We start from the raw sequence: 23,534 nt of genomic DNA, 5'->3' as shown, positions 1-23,534 counted from the left end.
TTAGGATTGTTATGGCAAGTAGTAGGTAGAACACAAAATAAGCCTCTTTCTTTCTGATGCCAGCAGGAAAATTATTTGCAGAAATGATCAAAGATATGGTGGCTTCCCAGAAAAAGTTGTCAGGAGGCTGGGCCTTACTTGTGGAAAAGAATGAGTGTTAAAGTTAAATGAGTGTAAATATGCCTGTCTGGGCAAGGGGGGCGGGGACACTTTGGAAAAGACTTGATTCCTTAGGTCAGAACACACAGGCTCTGCTTCAGAACCCAACTCGGTCACCCAGCTCTTCCCAGCTTCAATTTCCTTTTCTTTAAAATGGAGATATGACTTACATCATGGAAGAGCTGTTATGAAAATGTTTTGGCTTTATAGAATGTGTGCATAACACTTGAAACCTATAAAGATAGAAACTTTAGAAGCTTCGGGGAGATTTCCTTTGCTCTGTGAGTGGCTAAATTTGGTTTGTTGAGGTGGGGTCTGGTTACTTTTCCTTTTTGAATAATTTTCCCTCATTTCAGCCCTCTCCATCCCTTCCATTAAGGCACCAAAAGATTCTCTTGCCTCAGATAACCACTGTCATGAAACACCGAAGTGCTGTGCACTGGAAGATCAGTGGACAGGGCAATGCTTGATACAAAATAATGATGGCAGAAGCTCAGGCATCAACAGCCATGGTTCCCAAAGTGGTCCCCAGACCACAGAAGCTCAGGCACATTAAAATATACGCTTCTTTAGGACAGGGCTTTGTCTGCTTTCCTCACTGTACATCTTGAATGGGTGATGCTCAATAAATATTTGTTGAAAAAAGAAATCAATGTCAGACGTCTAGGTTTATGTCTCATCTTTCCTTCCTATTCTTCTTAACTAAGAGATTCTCTTCATTCTCTAGCATTCCTAACCTTGCTCTTTTTTCCAAAACATTCCGCCTTCTAGTCTCTACTCCCCCTCAATTTAGAGCTTTTTAAAAAGGAAACAATAGTTAACCATTTATCGCTTAATAATGTAGGAACACTGCAGTTTCTCTGCTTTAAGAAGCATTGTTTTCACTCTTCGATTTAAAATAAATGTTAAGAAAAGATGGACATGGTTTGGGACTGGGGAAGAAGGGAATGGAGGAAGTGGTTACTTCTAGGTGAAATAACTATTTGTATAAAGTGGCATACTAAGTAGTAAATATAAGCATCATTGAAAGAATGTCTGTTAGCCCTGACTGCTTTGGCTCAGTGGATAGAGCGTCAGCCTGGGGACTGAAGGGTCCCAGGTTCAATTCCGGTCAAGGGCATGTAACCTGATTGTGGGCACATCCCCGATGGGGTGTGTGCAGGAGGCAGCTGGTTGATGTTTCTCATCAATGTTTCTAACTCTTTATCCCTCTCCCTTCCTCTCTGTAAAAAAATCAATAAAATATATTTTTTTAAAAGAATGTCTGTTAGAATCTTGATTTTTCAAATTAACTAGCTGGGCAGGGTTAGCTAGGCTGAGGAAGGGTCTGAAGTCTCTGAGCAAGGATGAGGAAAAGGGAAGGCTGGCCAGTAGACCTGGAATTTGTTTGGTCAAAATAGAGCAGTAGCTCTCAGACGAGAATGTATCAGAATTCCCTGATGGGCTTGTTAAAACACAGATTGCTGGGCCCCACCCCCAAAGTGTAAGATTCAATAGGTCTGGGGTGAGGCCCAAGACATTGCATTTCTAACAGGTGACGTTGATGTTGGTCTGGGGACCAGACTTTGAGAACCATTGCTGTAAAGGGCGCTCACAAAGATACAGCCAACCTTACAGTCCTCAACATAGTTTCAGTTGTCCGACACAGGTTGACACTATGTTCAAGGGCAAAAAATCTTTCTCAGTCGCCTCAGTAAGTTCCACAATTTGACAGAGGAAACTCACAAAAAGGGAGGGAGTTATACTCTCCCCATTTTACCCAAGAGTAAAAGGCATTTTTGATTCACAGCTGCAGTCACCTTGGGTAGCAGAAGGCTGTTGGAGTCTTCCTGAAGCCACCTCACCAAGACACATAAATGCTGCTAACTCACTGCCATGGTCAGCGCATCTGAAAACAAATAGCCCCATTATATGGCCCTCAAGGAAAATATAGGACGTGGCCTCTAAGTGGCCAAGGAGCTGGCCATGCCCAGGACAAATAACTTAGATAAATCACAAACCAGAGTAGAGAAACGAGGTGCTCTTAATCAATAGCACCTAGCAATGTTTGTTGAGTTTAATTGAACCCAGGTAGATTACGAAGTGGGTGCAAGAGCTCAAAATATGCAGAGAACACACTGACTAAAACTAGAGAACACAGTTTTATTTAGAAATCCCATGAAAAGACTTGGAAACAAAATAGTAATGTTGAAAGGAGACCTCAAGTGACTCTTATGATGTTCAAGCTCATTCCCGTGTCTCAACAGAAGAATTTACATTACTCAGAAAGCTGACAGCATTGTAGGTTAAAATGTGTGTGTGTGTGTGTGTGCATGTGTGTACATGATTTCGGTCATGAAATTATGGCAACCATAGCACCATTTGGAAAAAGAAAAGAGAATAGGAAAAACAAACAAACACACCCACTTATCCTGCCTCTCTAACATAACTGTGAATATTATTTCCTTCTAGTGGTTTCCCTTCAATAGATTTTTAATAGTGTGCTTAGATTTAAATACAATTTTTTAAGTTTATATAATCATAGTGACTAAGAATATGGACCTTGAAGTCAGATAGCTTGGGTTCAAATCCTGGCTCCAGACACTTCCAGCCCTGAGTTTGGCCTTTGTTGAATGGGGAAGATAAACTTGGTCCATAGTGTTGCTGTGAGGATTCAGTGAAATGGTGCACATCAGATGCTCAGCACGGGGCCGAAGCAGTGTAAGCAATGAATGAATACTGGCATGGTCTTCTGTTTTTACTAAAACGCTATTCGAATCTTCCACAATCCTAATCATTGGGAAGATTTTCCTCAACATCTAGAGGCACAGCTATTTTTATTTCATGAGTTTGGTAAAATTTCATTCCACAAATTCTTCTGTGGTTCAGATGCTGCTTTCAAGATCTTTGACAAGCTTGTTGAGAACTCTTACGAACTGCATTTTCCTCAGAGATTGAACTCGTCAAAGAGGAGTCAAAGCCAAAACATATGGATGATCATTTGTTTTGAGAGGTTGGTTTATTTGCTCTTTAGCTAGGTTGTGTGGTTTTGTTCCAAGACCACAGGTTCTAACTGCACCATTGTAAGCACCACGTGCAGCCATCTACATGGTGGGTTGCTAGGGAGATGGGTGAGAAACCATAGGTGGAGAGGTGGAGATCTCTCACCCATACTAGAAAAACAGCCTCAAGCTCAAGCCTGGCCAAATTTATATCTGCAACCCGAACCTCTCATTGCTGCTCCAGATCTGTTTACCCAGCTGCCAACTTGACCTCCCCTTGGAGTACTCATTGGGCCCACAAACTCAGTATGTCTAACCAACCTTCCATGTCATAAAGTTCTTTTTGCCTGGTGTTACTAGAGCTCACCATCTTTCTTTTGGTCGTTTTTGCATAACTTTTTTTTACCACTTTGTAAACAGTTTATCTAGGCATTTACCCAAGAGAAATGAGAGAATATGTCCACATAAAGACTTGCACAGGACTGTTTTATAGCAGCTTTATTTGTAATAGCCAAAAACATGAATAATCTGTTATTAAGTAAGGTATGTCTCCTGTAAATAGCAAAGTTTTTTAATGTAATTTGGTGATTTTTCCCTTATTGGAGAATTTATGTGTTTATATTTAATACTAGGGGCCTAGTGCACTTTAATATAATCACTGGTATATTTCAATTTAAATGTATAACCTTACCATGTTTTTTTTCAATCTGTCTGTTGTTTCTATAGAGATTACAACAATACATAATCGACTTATTAGAGTTGTAATATTAATTGGTACTTTTACCATTTCCAAAAGAGTGCAAGAACATTAGAATATCTGAACTCCGTTTACCCCACTCACCTTTTGTGTTGTTGACATGTATTTTAATGCTATGTATATTTTAAACTCTACATTATTATTATTATTACTACTACTTTTTATAGTCACTACTCGAGGCCCAGTGCACAAATTCGTGCACCAGTGGGGTCCCTCGGCCTGGCCTGGGGGATCAGGCCAAAACTGGCTCTCTGACATCCCCCCGGGGGGGGGGCGGTCCTAGATTGCAAGAGGGTGCAGGCCAGGCCAAGGGACCCCACTGGTGCATGATCAGTGCCAGGGAGGGACGCAGGAGGTTGGCCATCTGGAGAGGGACCATGGGAGGGCTCCAGGGTGTGTCTGGCCCGTCTAGCTCAGTCCTGATCAGCCAGACCCCAGCAGTAAGCTCACCTACCAGTCAGAGCATCTTCCTCCTAGTGGTCAGTGCACATCATAGTGACTGGCCGACTGCCCTCTAGTGGTCAATGCATGTCATAGCAAGCAGTTGAGTGGCCTTAGTATATCATTAGCATATTACTCTTTGATTGGTTGAATGGATGACTGGACACTTAGCATATTAGGCTTTTATTAGATAGGATAGAGGCCCAGTGCATGAAAATCCATGCACTGGAGGGGGGTCCCTAAGCATGGCCTGCCCTCTCTCACAATCTGGGAGCCCTCAGGGGCAGGAGGTGACCTGGCAATCGGGAAGGTGATGCCCCCATCACACCTCTGCTGCTGCCACTGCCAGCAGTGCAAGCCTCGGCCGGCCCTGGTTACCTGCACCTCAGGCCCGCCCTGGGCAGCTGGGCAGCCAACATCCGAGACTTGCCTGCTCCCCAGGCATCGGGTGGGCAGCCGCCATCCGAGGCTGGCCTGCTCCTCAGGCTGGCCCTGGGCAGCTGGGGGACTGAGGGCAGGTCCGGCCGCACCATGCACTTGCCACACACCCCCCTCACCCCAGTGGGGCTGAAAGGACTGGGGGACTCCAGCGGGGATGAGGGGACTGGGCGCCGCCATCTTTGTGACGGCATGGCGGTCAATTTGCATATTCCCTCTTTATTAGATAGGATCACTGAGATTTACTTATGTATTTACCCTGTTAGCATATTTTATTGTTTTCAGCACTCTGCGCTTCCTTCTGGGATCATTTTCTTCTGCCTGAAAAACTTTCTTTACTATTTCTTTTAGTATGGCTCTGCTGGTAATAAATTCTCTCGCCTTTTATTTATCAGATGAAGTGTTTATCCTTTACTAATGAAGGGTATTTTCACTGGGTGAAAAATTCTAGATTGGTAGTTTTCTTTCAGCAGTTTAAAGATGTCATTGCATTGGTTTTTGGATTTCACCTTTTTAAATGTGAAATCACAGTCTTATTATTACACTTGGAAGTAATATATCTTTAATATGTCTTTGAAGGTAATGTGTCTTTCCCGCAGATGTTTTCAGGAACATTTAAGTTTTCTGTGATGTGTCTAGGTTGATTTTCTGTACTGATTCTGATGGGCATTTGTAGAGCTTTATGAATCTGCATCTTTGGTATGTTTTTGTCAACAATATTTCTTTAAGTATTCCTTCTGTTCCTGTTTTGTCTCTCCTCGTTTGGGACTTCAGTTTACATATGTTAGAGCTGTTTCTTTATTCTCAACACACTTTTCTGAAGAAACCCTTTTTTCTTTAAACAGTTACAAACAAAAAGCACTCTATATTTACAGGTGTTCTTTTAGGTGATTATGCTGCCACATCAGTGGATGGTGATGGTGTCAGGAGAGAAACTAACTTGCCTCATGATAAATAAGGACCGGGAAGAGGGGTGCCTTACAGAGGCATGAAGACATTGAGTAATCCTTCTCTAGGCTTGATGTGGGAACCCTCCAACACTTACATCATCTAATAAATACTCTTCTGTATTCAGAGGAATTTTCCAAGTGAAAGAGATTTGGGATTCCTCCCACATGAGGAAGAAACGTAAATTCCCCAGCTTGTTTATACGGAGCACATGTCTCTTCGTAATCATGTTTCCACCTGTCAGATCATCTTTACAGAAGTTGTACATGTATGGCATGTCTCTTTATGAGAAGAGATGGAAAATGTGAGACACTCTCACCTGAAATAATCTATTACGAAGCCTCAGGCTGGCAAACTTCTGAGGAATTCATTCAAGACTTCATTGCTCCCCTTGTTGGAGTGGCTCAGTTGGTTGGAGTATTTTCCCATGCACGGAAAGGCTGCAGGTTGGATTCCCAATCAGGGCATGTACCTGGATTTCAGGTTCAGTGCCTGGTTGGGGCATTGAAGGCAACTGATGGATGTTTCTCTCACATCAGTGTTTCTCTCTCTCCTCCCCCCCCCTCTCTCTTTCTCTCTCTGCATATCTTCAGGTGAGGATTTAAAATAGAGACTTCATTGCTCAAAACATGTATGCATGTATGTATATGTAAGGATAGAGATATATATGTGAGTAGATATAATATGCATCATATATTATATATAATACACATACAAAATTTACTATAGAAATTCATTTCATAGACTTTTAAATTTAAAGGTGTAGTTTACTACAAGTATCTGAGGATACACCTCAGACAAAGCCTTAGATCATTTCTGTGTGGTCAATTCCAGGAACTACTAGCCTGTGTTTCTGGATCTTATACATGCCATACACTGTGATCCAACCCAGTGCTATTTACATCATTCAGAGCTACATACAACAAATTTTAAAATCATTATTTTTTTTATACTACACTGCCCTAACTAAAATTCAGAAAGTTTGGGGGTAATATTCTTTCACTGCTTACTTGGTCTGAATCATTTCTAGTCCTGAACAATGGCTATTTTGTAAGGTTCAATTATACCATGTGTTTGTGGCTACATATGCCACCCACAAATCCGTAATTATTATTTATTACTAGCTATGTACTTTATACTTCGTATTTGCTGAGTGTTTTACAGTCAGGTATTAGTTACTAAGAGTAAATGATATGTTTGCTTTTCTTTATTCTACCTCTTTCACTGTTGTTTAATACATGTCAGATTCAAGAAAACCCTAAATTTCTTTAAGTACTTATAGACAAGGTTTTTCTCTTCAATCAGCTTTATAATCCTTCCAGCCACCTTGGCTGCTGACCATACCAGCATAGTGAGAGAATTTTCTCTCAAGGATGAAAGCCAGAGCGAAGCCTTCCGGTGCTTGGTTTCCTACCACAGCTGCTGGTGTAGATCATGCTGCTGATTGTTCCGCCTGGAGATTCTTGAACATCTGTGCCAGTTAGAGCTGGAAGGGTGCCCATCCAGGAGGTCAAGTAGCCCAGTTACATGTAATGAAACTAAGACCCAGCCTGGTTAACTAATGTACTGAACTCAAATAGCTGGCAACTGTCAGCGCTCAGGACTAATTCTCCTTCTTTTTCTTTGCTCTTCTACCTATCTCTGTTGTAAAGAATTGGGGCAGCCAGGTGGTTAAAATACTTAAAGTAGGAGTATGGAAACCTAATGTCTAGATCAGTGGTTCTCAACCTTTCTAATGCCGTGACCCTTTAATACAGTTCCTCATGGTATGGTGACCCCCAACCATAAAATTACTTTCGTGACCCACAGGTTGAGAACCGCTAGCAGGGTCGCCTAAGACCATCGGAAAACACAGGTATTTACATGACGATTCATAGCAGTAGCAAAATTACAGTTATGAAGTAGCAACGAAAATAATTTTATGGTTGGGGGTCACCACAACACGAGAAACTGTATTAAAGGGTCACGGCATTAGAAAGGTTGAGAACCACTGGTCTAGATGTTAAGAGATTTTTTGTTCTTTGTTTTTTTAATGCTTGAAATGCATTGTCTTCTTTTCCATCAGGTTGGCTCCTTCTCATTTTTTTTCTTCAAAATATGGTTCAAAAGCATTCTGGGCTGAATTAGCAACTTCCTCCTCATTACTTATAAGGCACTGCACATTCCTACATTATAATGCTTATTATATTGTATTATAACTATGTATTTAATTAACCATTTGTCTTCCTCCTTCCCACTGGACTGTTTCCAGGAGCAGCAATAGTATCTTCTTCAACTTTAATCCCTAGCACTTGGCAAAGAGCCTGGCGTTTTGTGTGCCCTCCATGTTTTATGAATGAATGAATGAACCAACCACACTCTCATAGTCTTGCACTATCAGTGAATATTATACTTTATTGGACATATAAGTCACCTGATTTTCCAGACCACCCCACAGAGATGCTGATTCAGTATTGGGGTAAGGTTGAGGAATCTGCATTTTTATTAAGAAGCTGATGACTTTGATGCAAAGGGTCTGTATGCCACACTTGACAATTTCTGCTCTCTCATTAGTTCTACTGGTACTTATATATCCCGGTTACCTGTCATCTAAATAAACCCATAGAGTTTCACTATCCACCTCCTTCCACCATTTTGACTCCTGAATAGAGTAAACCCTCAATTTTGTGGACGTTGATTTAACGAACTTTAGATTTAGCAGACAACATTTCCAGTCCATATTTCATACGTGAACAATAACACCCTGTCAATTTTAAAATGCTTTTAACCAAGATTTGCTTATAATTAAATTAACAGATTTTTTTTGTTTTGTTTTAGTTTTTCACTCACAATTATTTTTAATAAATTTTAGCGAATGGGCCATGTGTTGGGAAAAAAAACACTGTAGTAATTTCACTGACATAAATAAATATCATATATCTACAACTATAGTCTACATATTAAATCCAAGAGTCACTGTTCATAAACAGTGTTTGGGGAATGCTGATCACACCGCATTGTGTGGTAATTGGTTTCTGCAGCCATTGTAACGCCTGCCTGGGATGTTCCCACGTGTGCTAAGCCATGCCCCAGCCATGTGTATTTGTTTACTCTAAGTGACTGGCAAATGCACGCATTTACCAGACCTATTCAGTATAAATTTCAAGTCACAGTAATACAAATAAAAGACTTTTCTGTGAAATTACACTTTTCATACATACTCAATTTTAATCACGCAACTAATTTGTCAATTTTTTAACAAACGCATTTGGAAAACCTACTTTATTACATAATGGATTTTCGGCTTTAACAGACACCCCCTCACCTGAATTAGTCCATTATATCGAGGTTTTACTGTGTCAACATTTTAAACAAACTCCAAGGCATCTTCCCAATTAAATTTGTAGAAATAAAGATAATATGTATACAGCATTTTGAGTAATTAGAAGAAGAGTATCTTAGTTCACTAGGGAAATATTGCATATATATAATAGAGAAATATTCTAATTAACTGGGATGCCGTAACGGGCCGACCAGACAGGAGGAGGTTGTGCGCACAGCGTGGGGGGGCGGCGGGGTGACAGGGGCCTCCTGCGCCTGCGCTGGGGAGGGCCTGATCAGCAGCAGCCGCAGCTGCTTCAAGGGCTGGAGAGGGAGGGAGGGCTGGGCCGGACCGGCAGCAGCCACAGCTGCTGCGGGGCCTGGGGAGGGAGGCAGGGCCAGAGCAGCGACTCAAGGGTGGGCGGCGCCACGCGATTTCGAATCGTGTGCTGGGCTGCTAGTCATAATATAATCTAGCATCATGAAAGTTACATTAGATATGTTGGATTCGGTTTGAGACTTAAATGCAAAGGAAATAAAACCCACATGCAGTGCCTGCGTGGACACTAAGCCTGCATGAGCTCTTGCCCTGGCTGGGTTTTCTTATTTGTGTAGGCAGCCTTTCTCCTTCCTGGGGCTGGCCTAGAGAAGAGGGTTGCTTTAGACCAGGGGTGGGCAAACTTTTTGACTCGAGGGCCACAATGGGTTCTTAAACTGGACCGGAGGGCCGGAACAAAAGCATGGATGGAGTGTTTGTGTGAACTAATATAAATTCAAAGTAAAGGAGCGGAGGCAAGAGCAAGAGAACCCTCCGCTCTTTCGGCTCCGCGGGCCAGATAGAACAGCCGAACGGGCCGGATCCGGCCCGCGGGCCGTAGTTTGCCCACGGCTGCTTTAGACACTGGGGTGCTAGGTGCTCTTTTGAGAATGAAGCTCCATATTAGTAAACTTAATGGCTGATGTTTACATAATTTTTTAAAATCTCAACTAGTACATGTGAGCCTGCACCTAACTATATGTATGCATTTTTTTAAAATTATGAACTTAAGCAACTTTGTAGGAAAAAGAACTGATCGGGGTAGTTATTAAACTGCCTTTATATAACTATCCAAAAGGATTTCTCATCCTTATGGAATATTTGCACATATATTGAAAAGTGTATGTATTGAGTTCCACATATTACTTTTTACTTGTAATTTATTTTGTATGCACATGTTCATGGGTCAACCTAATTCATATTTTTTGTTGTTTTAAATGGTAAAATCATATTTCATCTATTTTATGCTATTATTTACTTAGTGCTCTGCCAAGGGTTGGATATTTTGGTTATTTTCAAAGATTTTCTATCATATACAGAGTTCTTATGCTCATTTCTGCTCAAATTATGTTTCTTGTTTGTATGAATTCCATTGTGCATATTCTCCAAAGTGAAAGAATTAGATGAAAGAGTAATGACAGTTTTATAGTTCTTATTGCATATTATAGTATTGCTTTCTGGAGACACTGAACCAATATACAACCCACAGGGGTGTGGGCCATGCTGGTTTTCCCCCAGCTTGACCAATATGTAATTTCATCATTCCAGCCTATTTTTGCTAGTTTAATATGAGCATAGGGCCTCTCCAGAAATATTTTATTGTGAAGTTCTTTAAGTGATGCGAGGCAGTTCTTTTCCATGTGGGATAATTAACTGTTTTCATTTTAAGGACAAACAGTTCACCTCCTATTGACAGTTTTGAAGGGACCGGTATAACTACCTTTTGTAGAACTGAGTCTGTAGAAATAGGAAATAGAGTCCTTAGGTCAGGCTCAACCTGTTAGGGAAGAGCAGTTGTATAGATCTGAATTAGAAAACATAGGAGAAGGGCTGCAGCAGAAATGCCAGCTCACTCTGTCTAAGGAAAATTGGAGAGCAGGAACATTATAATTTCATGATGAAAAAAGCACTAGGGCTTTGGCATAGGATGACAGATTTTACTTCAAAATGAATGCAAAAACTTACCCCTCCTGTCATTCTATGATGTTCTCCCACAATGCCACTTCCTTTCCTGAACATTTTCAGATGTCCCCATTTCAAGGAGACCCTCTGGTCTATGACAGGAAGGACTTTAGAATGGCCAGGACACTTACATGGGCTATTTGAGAGGTCTTGGGGGGAGGACCTGGAGACAAGTCGCAGGAGCAGTCAGTCTCGTCTGTGGAAAGTCAACTCGGATATAAAATAGTGCCTTTGCTCGTTGTCTTAGCATTCTGTGATGATGGTCATCTTCTATGTCAGCAAATAAATGCTTGCCATGCTGGTTTGGGTTCCTGTGGTGCCAAACACAAGATACAATGTTATTTATGGAAGATGGGCCTTTTGTTTTAGAGTGGTCTAATCTGTTGATCTTTTTAGAAATTGGTGACTGTCCAACTTGTAATGAAAATCAACCTCTTGAGCACTTGGGATCAAAATCTGTATTTTCCCTCCATTCCTGGCTGTCATGCTAAATTGGGCATTGCTTGCTTTCACTCTGGTCTCCATAGAATGCTTACACACAGAGACACATTTATGTCTATATCTTTATCAATCTATGCTTACCTATCTATCTGCTTTATTTGGAAATAATTCACACACCACACAATTCACCATTTAACTTGTATAATTCAATGGATTTTATTATATTCACAGAGTTGGCATCCATAACCATAGTCAATTTTAGAACATTTTATATCCTCCCCCCCCCTCTCAAGAAACCTCATTTCCATTAGAAGTCACTTTCTATTTTCCTCCAACCCTCCCAGCCCTAGGCAACTAGGGCTTATTCTGGACATTTCATATAAAGAATCATATAATATGTGATCTTTTGGTTTAGCTTCTTTCACTTAGCACAATTTTTTCAGGGTTCATCCGTGTTGTTTTATATACCAGTTTTTTTTTCCCCTTTTTTATTACTGAATAATATTTCATTGTTTGATATACCGCATTTTGTTTGTCCATTCATAAGATGATGGGTTGTTTCCACTTTTGGCTACTATGAATGAATAATAAACCATGTATATGTTTTTGTGTGGAAGAATGTTTTCAGATTTCTTGGATATATACCTAGGAGTGCTGGGATGTAGGAGAACTCTGTTTAACTTTTTGAGCAACTGCCCAACTGGTTTCCAAAGCAGCTTCCCCATTTTACATCCTCACCCACAATGTATGAGGGCTTCAATTTCTCCATATCCTCACCAACACTTGTTCTTGCCCATCCTTTTTGTCATAGCCATCCTAGTAGTTGTGAAGTGGCATATCCTTGTGGTTTTGACTTGCATGTCCCTGATGGCTAATAGAATACTTACTCCTTATCTTAGTATTATTCTTATACTTTTATCAAAATAAATAATATGCTTCAAGAAATTAAAAAGGGCAAGGAATACAAGCGGCTATAACTTCCTCTTGGGTTTCATACATCATCCCATCAGAATGTAAGGGATCTCCACTGCCATGAGTGTGCTCCAGCCATTTTTTTCCTTCTTGTATCCATTCATCATTCAGAATATGGGGAAGCAGAGATCATTGTCCTGTGTTGGGTGATGTCCTGTGTTGGGTAATGTGCCCACCCCTTGGATTTGTAGTTATGACTAGGACTAGACAATGTACACCAGGAGTGTGCAAATCCTGAAAGGAAATTGAAGTGCTCTTGAGGTGGGAGAATGGGTGCCACCGGTGGGACCAGAACATGTTTCCTGCTTCTCTGGATGAACCACATTGCCAAGGTTGGGAGCCACAGAGACCTTGTCAGAAACCTCACTAATAATGTCAGAAATCTGTGCTATGCCCTACCACATATTTATAGTGAAGAACACATTATAAGCTTTATTCATAATATTTTAAAATGATACAATTTTAAATGTACATATTCCTATTTGAAACACATCATTTTCCCATATATGATCTCATCGATCCTCAATCATCTGTTAGTTTCTAGTTATAGTCTGTGGTGGCCTCATGGTTTAAGTACATGCTTGTGAACGAGCCTCAGAATCCAACCACCACCAACTGATTTCCTGAGAACATGTGTTCTGAGCTATGAACAAGTGCCCAAATGTCAACCTGCCCCTAAGCCAGCATCTCACTGCTCGGCAGGCTCATGCCAGCAGGTTGAGTGGACAACAGAGAACAACTCTCATGTGCTCCATCCGGGCACCAGAGATGCTGACTGAGTGCTCAGCAATGTCAAGATGGGTGACTGGAAGGATCTTCCACTAGAAGCAGTGTGGAAAATATGCAGTCCTTGGAATTTCAGATACCACCTCAGGTGCCTCGGGAGGTAGAAATGTTCATATCACAGTTCTCTAGCATTTTCTGCTACAGCAGAAGGTGACCAGAAGGGTTTAACTGTTATAAAGGAGAATGACTGGATCAAAACGACAGCTGGGGGTTTAAAGGACTCTAGTCAGAGACAGATGTCCTCATATAATATGTGATCTTTTGGTTTGGCTTCTTTCACTTAACATAATTTTTTCAGGGTTCATCCATGTTGTTGTATATACCAGGTTTTTTTTCCTTTTTTATTGCTGAATAATACTTCATTGTTTGATATACCACATTTTGTTTGCCCATTCATAAGAGGGAGCCGATGCCTCTGAATGGCCTGGGAAGGAGCCACGTGCCCTGGACCCTTTCCTCGGGCTTCAAGCTCATCTTCCTTCTCCTGCTGTCATCCTTCCAGTCCTGGGCAGAAGCCACGATGGTGGGCGTCCTGGCCTCTGTGAACTTCTCCAGGGTATATATTGTCACACAAAAGTCCACCCACGGGCCACTGTGGACATTGTAGTCAGTTCTGCCGGTTGCCCTGCCAACACAGAAATTTTATAGCATGACATCAAAGATTGTATCTATAACTGTGATGATTTTTAAAAAACAATCACTTCATTTAGATTTTTCTATTTTAACCCAAGGTATTCTTCAGCGGAAATACGGAAACAGTTTACTCTCCCACCAAACCTTGGCCAGTACCATCGACAAAGCATAAGCACCTCCTCTGGCTTCCCCTCTCTTCAACTAGTAAGTATGAGTTACAGCTTTGCTTAGACTCTAAGCCTTAGAGAATGGTCGCGCGCAGAAGCGCCCAGCGAATGCTTCCTGCCTCTCCTCTCCTTAGGTCTCCCCACTGCTACCTTCCACTTCCAACCACCAGTGCCTAGCCCTGGCCCTAATTTTTAACATCTGACAATTTCCCTCTTTCTCCCTCAAGTGGGCTTAGGGTGCAAAATGGGCTTCCAAGTGCTGTGGTTCTGATGTCCCTGGATTTAGTGGACTTCCAGGCTATGTGATTTCACCCACATTATGATTCATATTTTAGGGAGGCAGAGAATTAGCCTTGGATGCTTGCTACCATTTGTAACATGCTTTTGTGGGGGAAAATGTATTTCAAAACCTGAAAAGCCAAGTTACAAACCTTAATTTTTTAAAATCGTTTTCTTGGAAGTGTAATTTACATATAATAGAATTCACTCATTTTTAATGTACAGTTTGATGAATTTTGCCAATTTGTTATTATTTAACCTCTACTCCGTCAAGAGTCCCCAACCTAAAACATCCCATCGTGGCCCCTTTGTGGTCTGTCTCCTCTCCCAAACCTCAGTCCTAGCCCTAGGCCATCACTGATCCACTTCCGTCTGCACAATGTTGCCTTATCTAGAACTTCATATAATTGGAATCAGTTCAAACCCCCATTTTAAACACATACTCTCCCTACGTATGGTACCTGGTGGGTACTGGAAATCTCAGGAGGGACACTTTGGAAAAATATACACTGAGTGGCCAGATTATTATGATCTCTGAATGCATAATAATCTGGCCCCCCCCCCCCCCCTCTCTCTCTCTCTCTCTCTCTAGTGCATGAATTAGAGGCCCAGTGCATGAATTCGTGCATGGGTAGGGGTCTAGCCAGCCTGGCCCGGGGGAGGGGACATGGGCGGTTGGCAGGCCTGCCTGCTGGTCGAACTCCTGGTCGAGGGGACAATTTGCATATTAGCCTTTTATTATATAGGACATACACTGAGTGGCCAGATTATTATGCGTTCAGAGATCATAATAATGTGGCCACTCAGTGTATGATTGTCTAACCACTATGCTATACACCTGAAACCAATGCAGCATCATATTGAAAGTTAACTGTAATTGGAAAAGAAAAACACCTAACATAATATATTTTTTAAAAAACCAAACACTCCCCCTTTTAAGTTGAAGGTTGCCTGCATGTTTAACACCAATTGTTGAGCGTGCCTATGTGTGTTCTATTATTTGAGGACTAAATGCCAGACGTGTGCTAAGTAGGATGCATCTGACTTAAGTGAGATGGTTTGTCAAACCAGAGGAGCCTTCACTTCCTCTGTGAGAGCTGCAGCCTTCCCTGGCCTCACTTCCTCAGGCACAGCGCAGCGCAGTGCACTTTTTTGCTTGTTCTGGCGGTTAGCCTGCGGAGGTTAGGTTTATTTTTTGTTGCTCACTTATTACTTCAAAACCACTTCTGCTCTTAGAAATTTTGTAACCTTCCACTCAGTTTCCTGTGGCTGCCATCTTGTCTCCTGTAACAGTTTACACGCGACTCACTGTGTGTCTTTAAAGGTATGTTTACTGGAGTGATTGGTGGTTATTTCAGAGGGATAACTTGTGTGTTGTGTCACTGATGAAATAGTACGACTAAAAAATAGACTGCAAAAGGTCATTTGTGATAACATTTCTTCCAAAAACTACTTATGACTTGGGTGGCCTGCTCGACTGCTGTTTTTACTTGTACTTTTCCTGTCTGTTTCAAAATCGCGGATTATAATAAAAGCACATCAGGTGCATAATGTTCATGCTTTCAGATATATCAGATGAACTGTGAACCTAGACAAATTAATTTGGTGCTAATATATATTTTATTGAAAACCCCAAAAAATTATTATGCAATTTATGACTAAAATCTTATGCCAAAATATTAAAAATTAGATTAAAAAGAGACTGGATACACTTTTCTATCTTAAACAAGGTGGGGAGGTGGGGTTGGGTGCTTTGCTTCTTTGTAAATTAAGATCTCAGCGCTCTGCTCTGCAGCCGGCTGTCTTGAGAAGGAGTGTGGACATCACTGCAAAGAGGCTTTGAGGAAGTTCAGCTAACAGGCTTTAACCCCTTCTCTGCAGGCCAGCTTTGACTCTAATGCTGCAGCCTCACATTTCTTCAGGAGAAATATTTTGTAAATGTAAAGTCTCAAAGGAAACAATTGTTTTATGACTGCAGGTTCTTTTTGGTTTTACGGAAGTGAATGTTGATGAATTACTTCATTAGCTGGGCAGCCGAGTTAACACGTGGCTTAACAACCCATTTTCTAAGAGAAGATACCGAAGAAGCAGCACACATCTTTAACTATACAAGAATCATGTGTTCCTCAACTTATTCCTTTTTTCATTTGCAAATGAATAGCCTTTAAAATACACTACTCCTGGTTACTCCAGTTTAGTTTTCTGATATCTTTTCCCAGATCTCTGCTCCTGCTTCAGCAGTCTGTTACCCTTGTTCCTCCTATTAACTGATGGTAAAGCAGGAGGTATGAGGGAGCCATGGGCCCCAATTTGATTCCCATTAAAAAAAAAAAGCATGGCCTGCTTAGGAAATCACCCTGGTGCTTACCTGCTTGTCCCATTGTAATGTCAGAATGAGGTGACTGTTCTTCCCCTTGAGTCATCTTCCCAAATGAAGGTTCCTCCAACAGAAATCAACATACATGGTGATTTCCCTTTCCCTTCAAGAATGATGTCATTTATGGGAAGATAATGGGACATTTCAGCAGGGTTCATTTCTGGGGAAGCAGAGAAGTAGTTTGTCATCTCAAGACTCTCAACTGGAAGTCGCCCTAACAAACTGCTCTTAAGTGAGAAGCCATAGACTGCCCCGGCCCGCGGGGCAGCAACGAGGGCACGCAGGAACCACCTAAGAGAATGAAACAAACAAGGAACGCGAAGAACGGAGGCAAGACAAGGTTCCTGATCAAGCCTCGTTTTTTTATTCTAGTGTTGCGGTATATAAGCACTCAAGAGGGGAGAGGTAGGATAAGGAGTTGCCATGGGATGATTGGTTGGGGACTGGGTATCTGTCCTAGCTGATCGGTTATTCTGATATGGGGGGTTCTTCTGGCCCTTGGGTTATTTTAGACAATTGAAAAATAAGAATGAGTGCATTTTGACCTTTGTTTCTCTTACCTTTGTTTATATAAACCACCATTTCAACAACTCCACGTGCTAAAACAAATGGTTGTTTAATTTTTTGAAAGTATTTAACTGGATAAAATAATTTAAAACTCAATTATAAGTTTGTTGTTTTGCAAGAGGAAATAACTTGGAGTCACATGGATCTGGGGTGAAGTATAACTGTCATTTAATTGGTATATAATTTGGGGTAAGTTAACCTCTGTGAAGGCTTCAGTTTCCTCATTTGCAATATTGGCATAGTAATGCTACCCTATTAAGGTTAACATAAATGACATAGTAGATGCTGTGTAAATAGTGGCTATTACTGTCTATGTGTTTGGCACTGTGGAGACAGTAGGAGATTAAAAGAAGAAGATCAATAGGAGATTGTTTTGCCTCTAAAGGGCCTTATGATCTATTTGCGATAATATAGGAAATCTATACTGGCTTTGAGTGTGGTAGGTGCTCAGAAGAGAGAAAAATCCATGACATAATAGGAGATAAAGACTTGATGGGGAAGGTGAGGAGATTTAGAGGAAGGTTCTCAGCCCTGTCTGCCCATCAGAATCCCAGGGACCTTTAGAAACACCTGTGGTCAGGCTCACCATAGAATCTATGTTAATAAAAGGGTAATATGCTAATTAGACTGGATAGACCTGACGTCTTCTGGACAAAGCCATGGTGGCAGGAGCCAAGGCAGAGGCGGTTAGGGGTGATCAAGCAGGCAGGTAGAGCGGTTAGGGGCTATCAGGCTGGCAGGGGAGAGCAGCCGGCAGGGAGTAGTTAGGGGCATCAGGCAGGCAGGCAGAGGGTTTAGGGGCATCAGACAGGCAGGCAGGCAGAGGGTTTAGGGGCTATCAGGCAGGCAGGCAGAGGTGGTTTGGGGTGATCAGGCAGGCAGGTAGGTGAGCAGTTAGGAGCCAGTGGTCCGGGATTGGAGAGGGTGCAGGCTGGGCTGAGGGACAACCCCCCCCCCCCGCCCCCGCACCATCCCCCCGTTCAAGAATTTCATGCACCAGGCCTCTAATGAGTAAATAAAAATCCCAAGGGGTGGGCCCAGGTATTTTAAAGTTCCCTGGGACTTTAACATGTGGTCTAGTTTAAAGAACTACATAGTAGGAGTATTCCAAATAGGAGGAAGAACATAAAGAAAGTGAAGTTTCTCTTGTTGTCCTAGTTGTTCTGAGTTTCAGAGAGTATGGTCAGCAAGAACCACATGCATCCCTATGGATATATCCTTATATAAGGATAGTCGGTTGAGTGTTGTCCCTTGCAACAAGGGTTTGCTGTTCGATTCTCTGTCAGTGCACATGCCTGGCTTTATCCCTGGTCGGAGTTGGGAGGCAGGAGTCAGCTGATTGATGTTTCACTCCAGCATCAAAGTTTCTCTCTCTCCCTCTCGCTTCCCTCTCTCTGAGGATCAGTGAAAAAAAATCTTAAAAAAAAAGATAGTGGCTTCTGTCATAAATCTGATAAGTCAAGTGAGAGGAAGGGTGTGTTTGATTTCTTTTTCTGTTTAATCAGCTTTTTGTTTTTAAACTCTAATTGTTGATGTTAGCTGTGATAATTGTGTATACAAGCATTTTCAAAGTCAATAAAATATTTTTAAAAATTTTATATTTGAATATGAAGAGGAACCACCATTGGAGTTGGTTTCTTAGACATGATGATGGAATTGTTCTGGGCCTATCTGACGCTCCTGTCAGAGTCCTTTGTGCCCAGGGCCAGAGGGAGTGGCCTTAATGTAGCATTGCTCATTGGCCTTGGCATTCTGCGTTGCCACAGCCATGTGAACAGGTTTGCCAGACACTCTCAGATGTCAACAACTCTATATTGGATGTATTCATTAAAATGAAACTGTAAAATACTAAAATTATTTTTTAATTATTCAAAGTAGAAAGGGGAGTAAAGTATGCAAGAGAGGAAAGTGTTGGATCTATGCCTTAAGGTATAAAGAAGGATGAGATACACTATCATGGCATTAATGATCTTCACCTACATTTTTATAGAGGGCAAGTCCTGTTTTTAAAAAATGAGAATAGGAAATTTCAAAGTGAAATTGAATGAATTGGACCATAATGTCCCTGGGTGAAGAAAAGGATGTAAAAAGCCACATCCTGGATATGTACCAACCACCATGGTTACGTGACATGTTTGTACACAGGAGTGGGCAAAAGTTGGCTTACAGTTGTTCGTATAAAAAAAGACATGCATGTTATTATTACAGTAGCTTTATTAACTCTGTGTTTCTAATACAACTCTAAACCTACTTTTGTGCACCCCGTATAACATTTATGTAGGAAAAAAAAAAAAGTCTCATACCTGAGAAAGCATTCATTTTTATTATGTGTTTAAGCTTCTGAAAAATAAAGCAACCTTTTTCTTTTACTACTAAGGCTGATCACTTGATAAATATGGTCCTCTATTATTTTTCTTGTGCCCTTGCTTGTGTGTGCTTCATTTTTCAAGCGGTTGGGCTGTTCTTAGGTTTCATTGATTTCACGGAGGGGACATGATAGAAAATGAAGATCTCAGTACAGTGTATAGTGTTCATGCAAATTCACATGGAAGATAGAATGAAAGAGTGGGGCCCTGCATGCAGAGCAAGGGTTTTATTACTGTCACTGTTTAAAGCAGGGGAATCAAATCCACCTTGGTAAAAATAGATGGTAGCCTACGATGGCATGTCAGCATCTTCCACTTGATGCCATCAGGGGAAGATTGTCACTGGTGGAAGCAGGGAAGCAGTTAGTCTAAGACAGTGGTCGGCAAACTGCGGCTTGCGAGCCACATGCGGCTCTTTGGCCCCTTGAGTGTGGCTCTTCCACAAAATACCACGTGTGGGCACGCACGTACAGTGCGATTGAAACTTCGTGGCCCATGCGCAGAAGTCGGTTTTCGGCTCTCAAAAGAAATTTCAATCATTGTCCGGTTGATATTTGGCTCTGTTGACTAATGAGTTTGCCGACCACTGGTCTAAGACGTTGTACTTTGAAATTACTGAAGCCAGAAGAACCTGTCTCCAGATCTGTTTATTTAAATATGGTAGAGAGCTGAAAGGATTGTCTTAAGCATTCACTCACTCATTCATTCATTTAAGAAATATGTTTTGAGTCTCACTCTGTGGTAGGAGATGCTCTAGGAGCTGGCGATACAGTGGTGAATATAGCAAAGGGTCTTGCCTCTTGGAACTTACATTCTAGAATGGGAGACATAGACAAAAAAAAAGTGAATGTAGACTATATCAAGGAGGTTTTAATGATTTGAAGAATGAAACAGGAAAAGGGAATAGAGAGTGACACAGAAGAGAGCCTATTTGGTGGTCTATGAAGGCCTCTGTCTAGAAAGGAGACACTTGGGAAGGATTCTGAATGAACTTGACAGATACCTAAAGGAAAAGTCTTCTAGTCAGAAGGAACAGCAAGAGCAAAGTCCCCAGGACAAGAGTATGTGGCATACTCCAGAAACAGTTAGGAAGCAGAGTGTGAGATGAACAGAGTAGGCAGTAGGAGATGAGATCATAAAGAAAGTAGGGCTGGGTCATAGGCCTCAGAAGAACTTTGGTTCTTCCCTTGGTTAAGATGAAGTCACTGTTTGAGACAGCATGAAGGGACCCGGAGAGTATTATGCTAAGCCAGTGGTCGGCAAACCGCGGCTCGCGAGCCACATGCGGCTCTTTGGCCCCTTGAGTGTTCTAACGCCACTTCTTCAAAATACTCGCCCAGGCCGAAAACCGACTTCTGCGCATGGGCCATGAAGTTTCAATCGCACTGTACGTGCACGCCCACACGTGGTATTTTGTGGAAGAGCCACACTCAAGGGGCCAAAGAGCCGCATGTGGCTCGCGAGCCGCCGTTTGCCGACCACTGTGCTAAGCAAAATAAGCCAGTCAGAGAAAGACAAGTATCACATGATCTCACTTATATGTGGAATCTAATGAACAAAGTAAACTGATGAACAAAATAGATCCAAAGACAATGAAGCCTGCAACAGACTGATGTATTTCAGAGGGAAGGGGCAAGTGGGAAGAGATTAACCAATGAACTTATATGCATATATTCATAGCCCATGGACAGGCAATAGTGCAGGGAAGGCTTGGGGAGGGGGTGGTGGGAGTCAAAGGGGGGAAAAAGAGGACATCTGTAATATTGTCAACAATAAAGATATATTAAGAAAAAAAGATGAAGTCGCTGGAAGCATGAGCACCAGCCAGGCATAATCGTAATTTTTATAAAGATTACTTATAGGGTTCTTTATGTAAGGATCATTCTGGCTGTCATGGGGAGAACAGACTGGGCTAGGTGAAGTTGTTGCAATAACTCAGGAAAGTAATGGTGGTGCTTTGGAATAGGGTGGTGGGAGTAGAGAAGGTGAGAAATGGTTAGATCCTGGATATATCTCAGAAGTAAAGTGGATAGGATTTTCTGATGGATAATACATAAGGTGTAAGAGAAAGAGAAAAATCAACATTGACTCCAAAGCTTTTGCCCTCAACAGCCCATGGAATGGAATTGCCACTTGCGGAGATGAGAAGACTTGGAAGATATGGGAAAGCAGATTGGCAGGGAAATTAAGAGTTTGTTTTAAATTTGTTATGTTTGATAGGCCTATTAGATCACCAAGTGGTGATGTTGAGATATAATTGGAAAAGTCAACCTGGATTTCAAGCCAAAGGTTGAAGCTGCAGATATAAATCTTACCTAATAATAGAGAAACATGTAAATTGACCGTACCTCCGCTACGCCCACAGCCAATCAGAGTAAGTATGCAAATTAACCCAACAAAGATGGTGGTTAATTTGCATACATGCCTGGGTTCCGGGAACCTCCTCGGCACCCAGGTCACTCCAAGCCAGCCATTGGAGTCGGGGGTGGGGGGGGCCTTCCCAAGCCTAAAACCTGGGGCTTGGGAAGGGGCCAAGCCTGTGACCAAACGCAGACCATCCAGAAGTCAGCGCTTGGGTTGCCCAGCTGCAGCCTGGCAACCCAGCACTGACTGCCCAGGTGGCTGAGACCCAGAAAGTGAGTCAGGGTCTGATCTGCAGCCTCAGTGGAAGCTGTTGATCAGTGTACTTACCTCTCTCTTTCTCTCCCTCTTTCTTTCTGATCTTCTCCAGCAGCCAGGCTTTTCTTTCTCTCCTGGCCTCTGTGGGGCTGCTGTTAAGCCCCACCTCTTTGATTAGGCCCAGAGATAGGCCTGGAGATGCTGACTGGCATAGGAACTGACCAATCAGAACCAAAGGTGGGTGCTGTGGGGAATCAATGGCTGCCTAGGAGGCGGAGCTTCTGATGCTGACTGGCATAGGAACTGACCAATGAGAACCAAATCTGGGTGCTGTGGGGAGCCAATGGCTGCCTAGGAGGCGGAGCTTTTTTTTTTTTAAATATATTTTATTGATTTTTTACAGAGAGGAAGGGAGAGAGATAGAGAGTTAGAAACATCGATGAGAGAGAAACATCCATCAGCTGCCTCCTGCACAACCCCCACTGGGGATGTGCCCGCAACCAAGGTACATGCCCTTGACCGGAATCGAACCTGGGACCCTTCAGTCTGCAGGCCGACGCTCTATCCACTGAGCCAAACCGGTTAGGGCGAGGCGGAGCTTTTGATGCTCACTGGCATAGGAACTGACCAATCAGAACCAAAGGTGGGTGCTGTGGGGACCCAATGGCTGCCTAGGAGGCGAAGCTTTTGATGCTGGCATAAGAACCGACCAATCAGAACCAAATTGGCCAGCAAAGGAGGGTAGTTGAGGGCGACATCAGGCCTGCAGGAGAGGGCAGTTAGAGGTCATCAGGCTGGTAGGCAGAGGCAGTTAGGGGCAATCAGGCAGGCAGGCAGGTGAGCAGTTAGGAGCCAGTGGTCCCAGATTCGGGCCTAAAATGACAGTCGGACATCCCGCAAGGGGTCCCCAATTGGAGAGGGTGCAGGCTGAGTTGAAGGAACCCCCCCTCCATGCACAAATTTCATGCACCAGGCCTCTAGTTTGTAATATAAAAAACAAAAAAGGTATTTAGAGCCATGGGAGTGGATGAGATCATCTGGGCATGGATGCAGATTGAGAAGAGAAGATGTTTTTAGCACTGAACCTTAGGGCACTACGTATCAGGAGGAGAACCTAGAAAAAGTGGTGTCTCAAAGGTAGGGTGACTAATTGTTTCAATTTCCTTGGGACTGAGTGGTTTCCTGGAATGGACTTTCAGAAGCTGGGACACACTAGGACAAGTATTTCAAGAGAGAGGGACTGATTAACTGTGTCCAGTAGTGTAGATAAACCAGGACCTTTAAATTTGGCAACGTGGAGGCCT

At 42.3% G+C, this 23,534-nt stretch overlaps 1 protein-coding gene across 1 annotated transcript in view; it reads left to right on the top strand.

Moving 5' to 3' along the window:
• DOCK8 (dedicator of cytokinesis 8) overlaps positions 1-23,534 on the top strand; it is a 199,277-nt gene that overhangs the window by 28,681 nt on the left and 147,062 nt on the right. The window contains exon 2 of the mRNA XM_080667875.1: positions 13,954-14,059. Within this exon, the coding sequence (XP_080524001.1) occupies positions 13,954-14,059 (106 nt within the window). The remainder of the gene's footprint in view (positions 1-13,953; positions 14,060-23,534) is intronic.

This window comes from Plecotus auritus (assembly GCF_963455305.1).
Source record: "Plecotus auritus genome assembly, chromosome: 5".
Taxonomy (NCBI): Eukaryota; Metazoa; Chordata; class Mammalia; order Chiroptera; family Vespertilionidae; genus Plecotus; species Plecotus auritus.
Note: the sequence above shows the minus strand (reverse complement) of the source record. Positions and strands in the feature narration are given on the sequence as shown.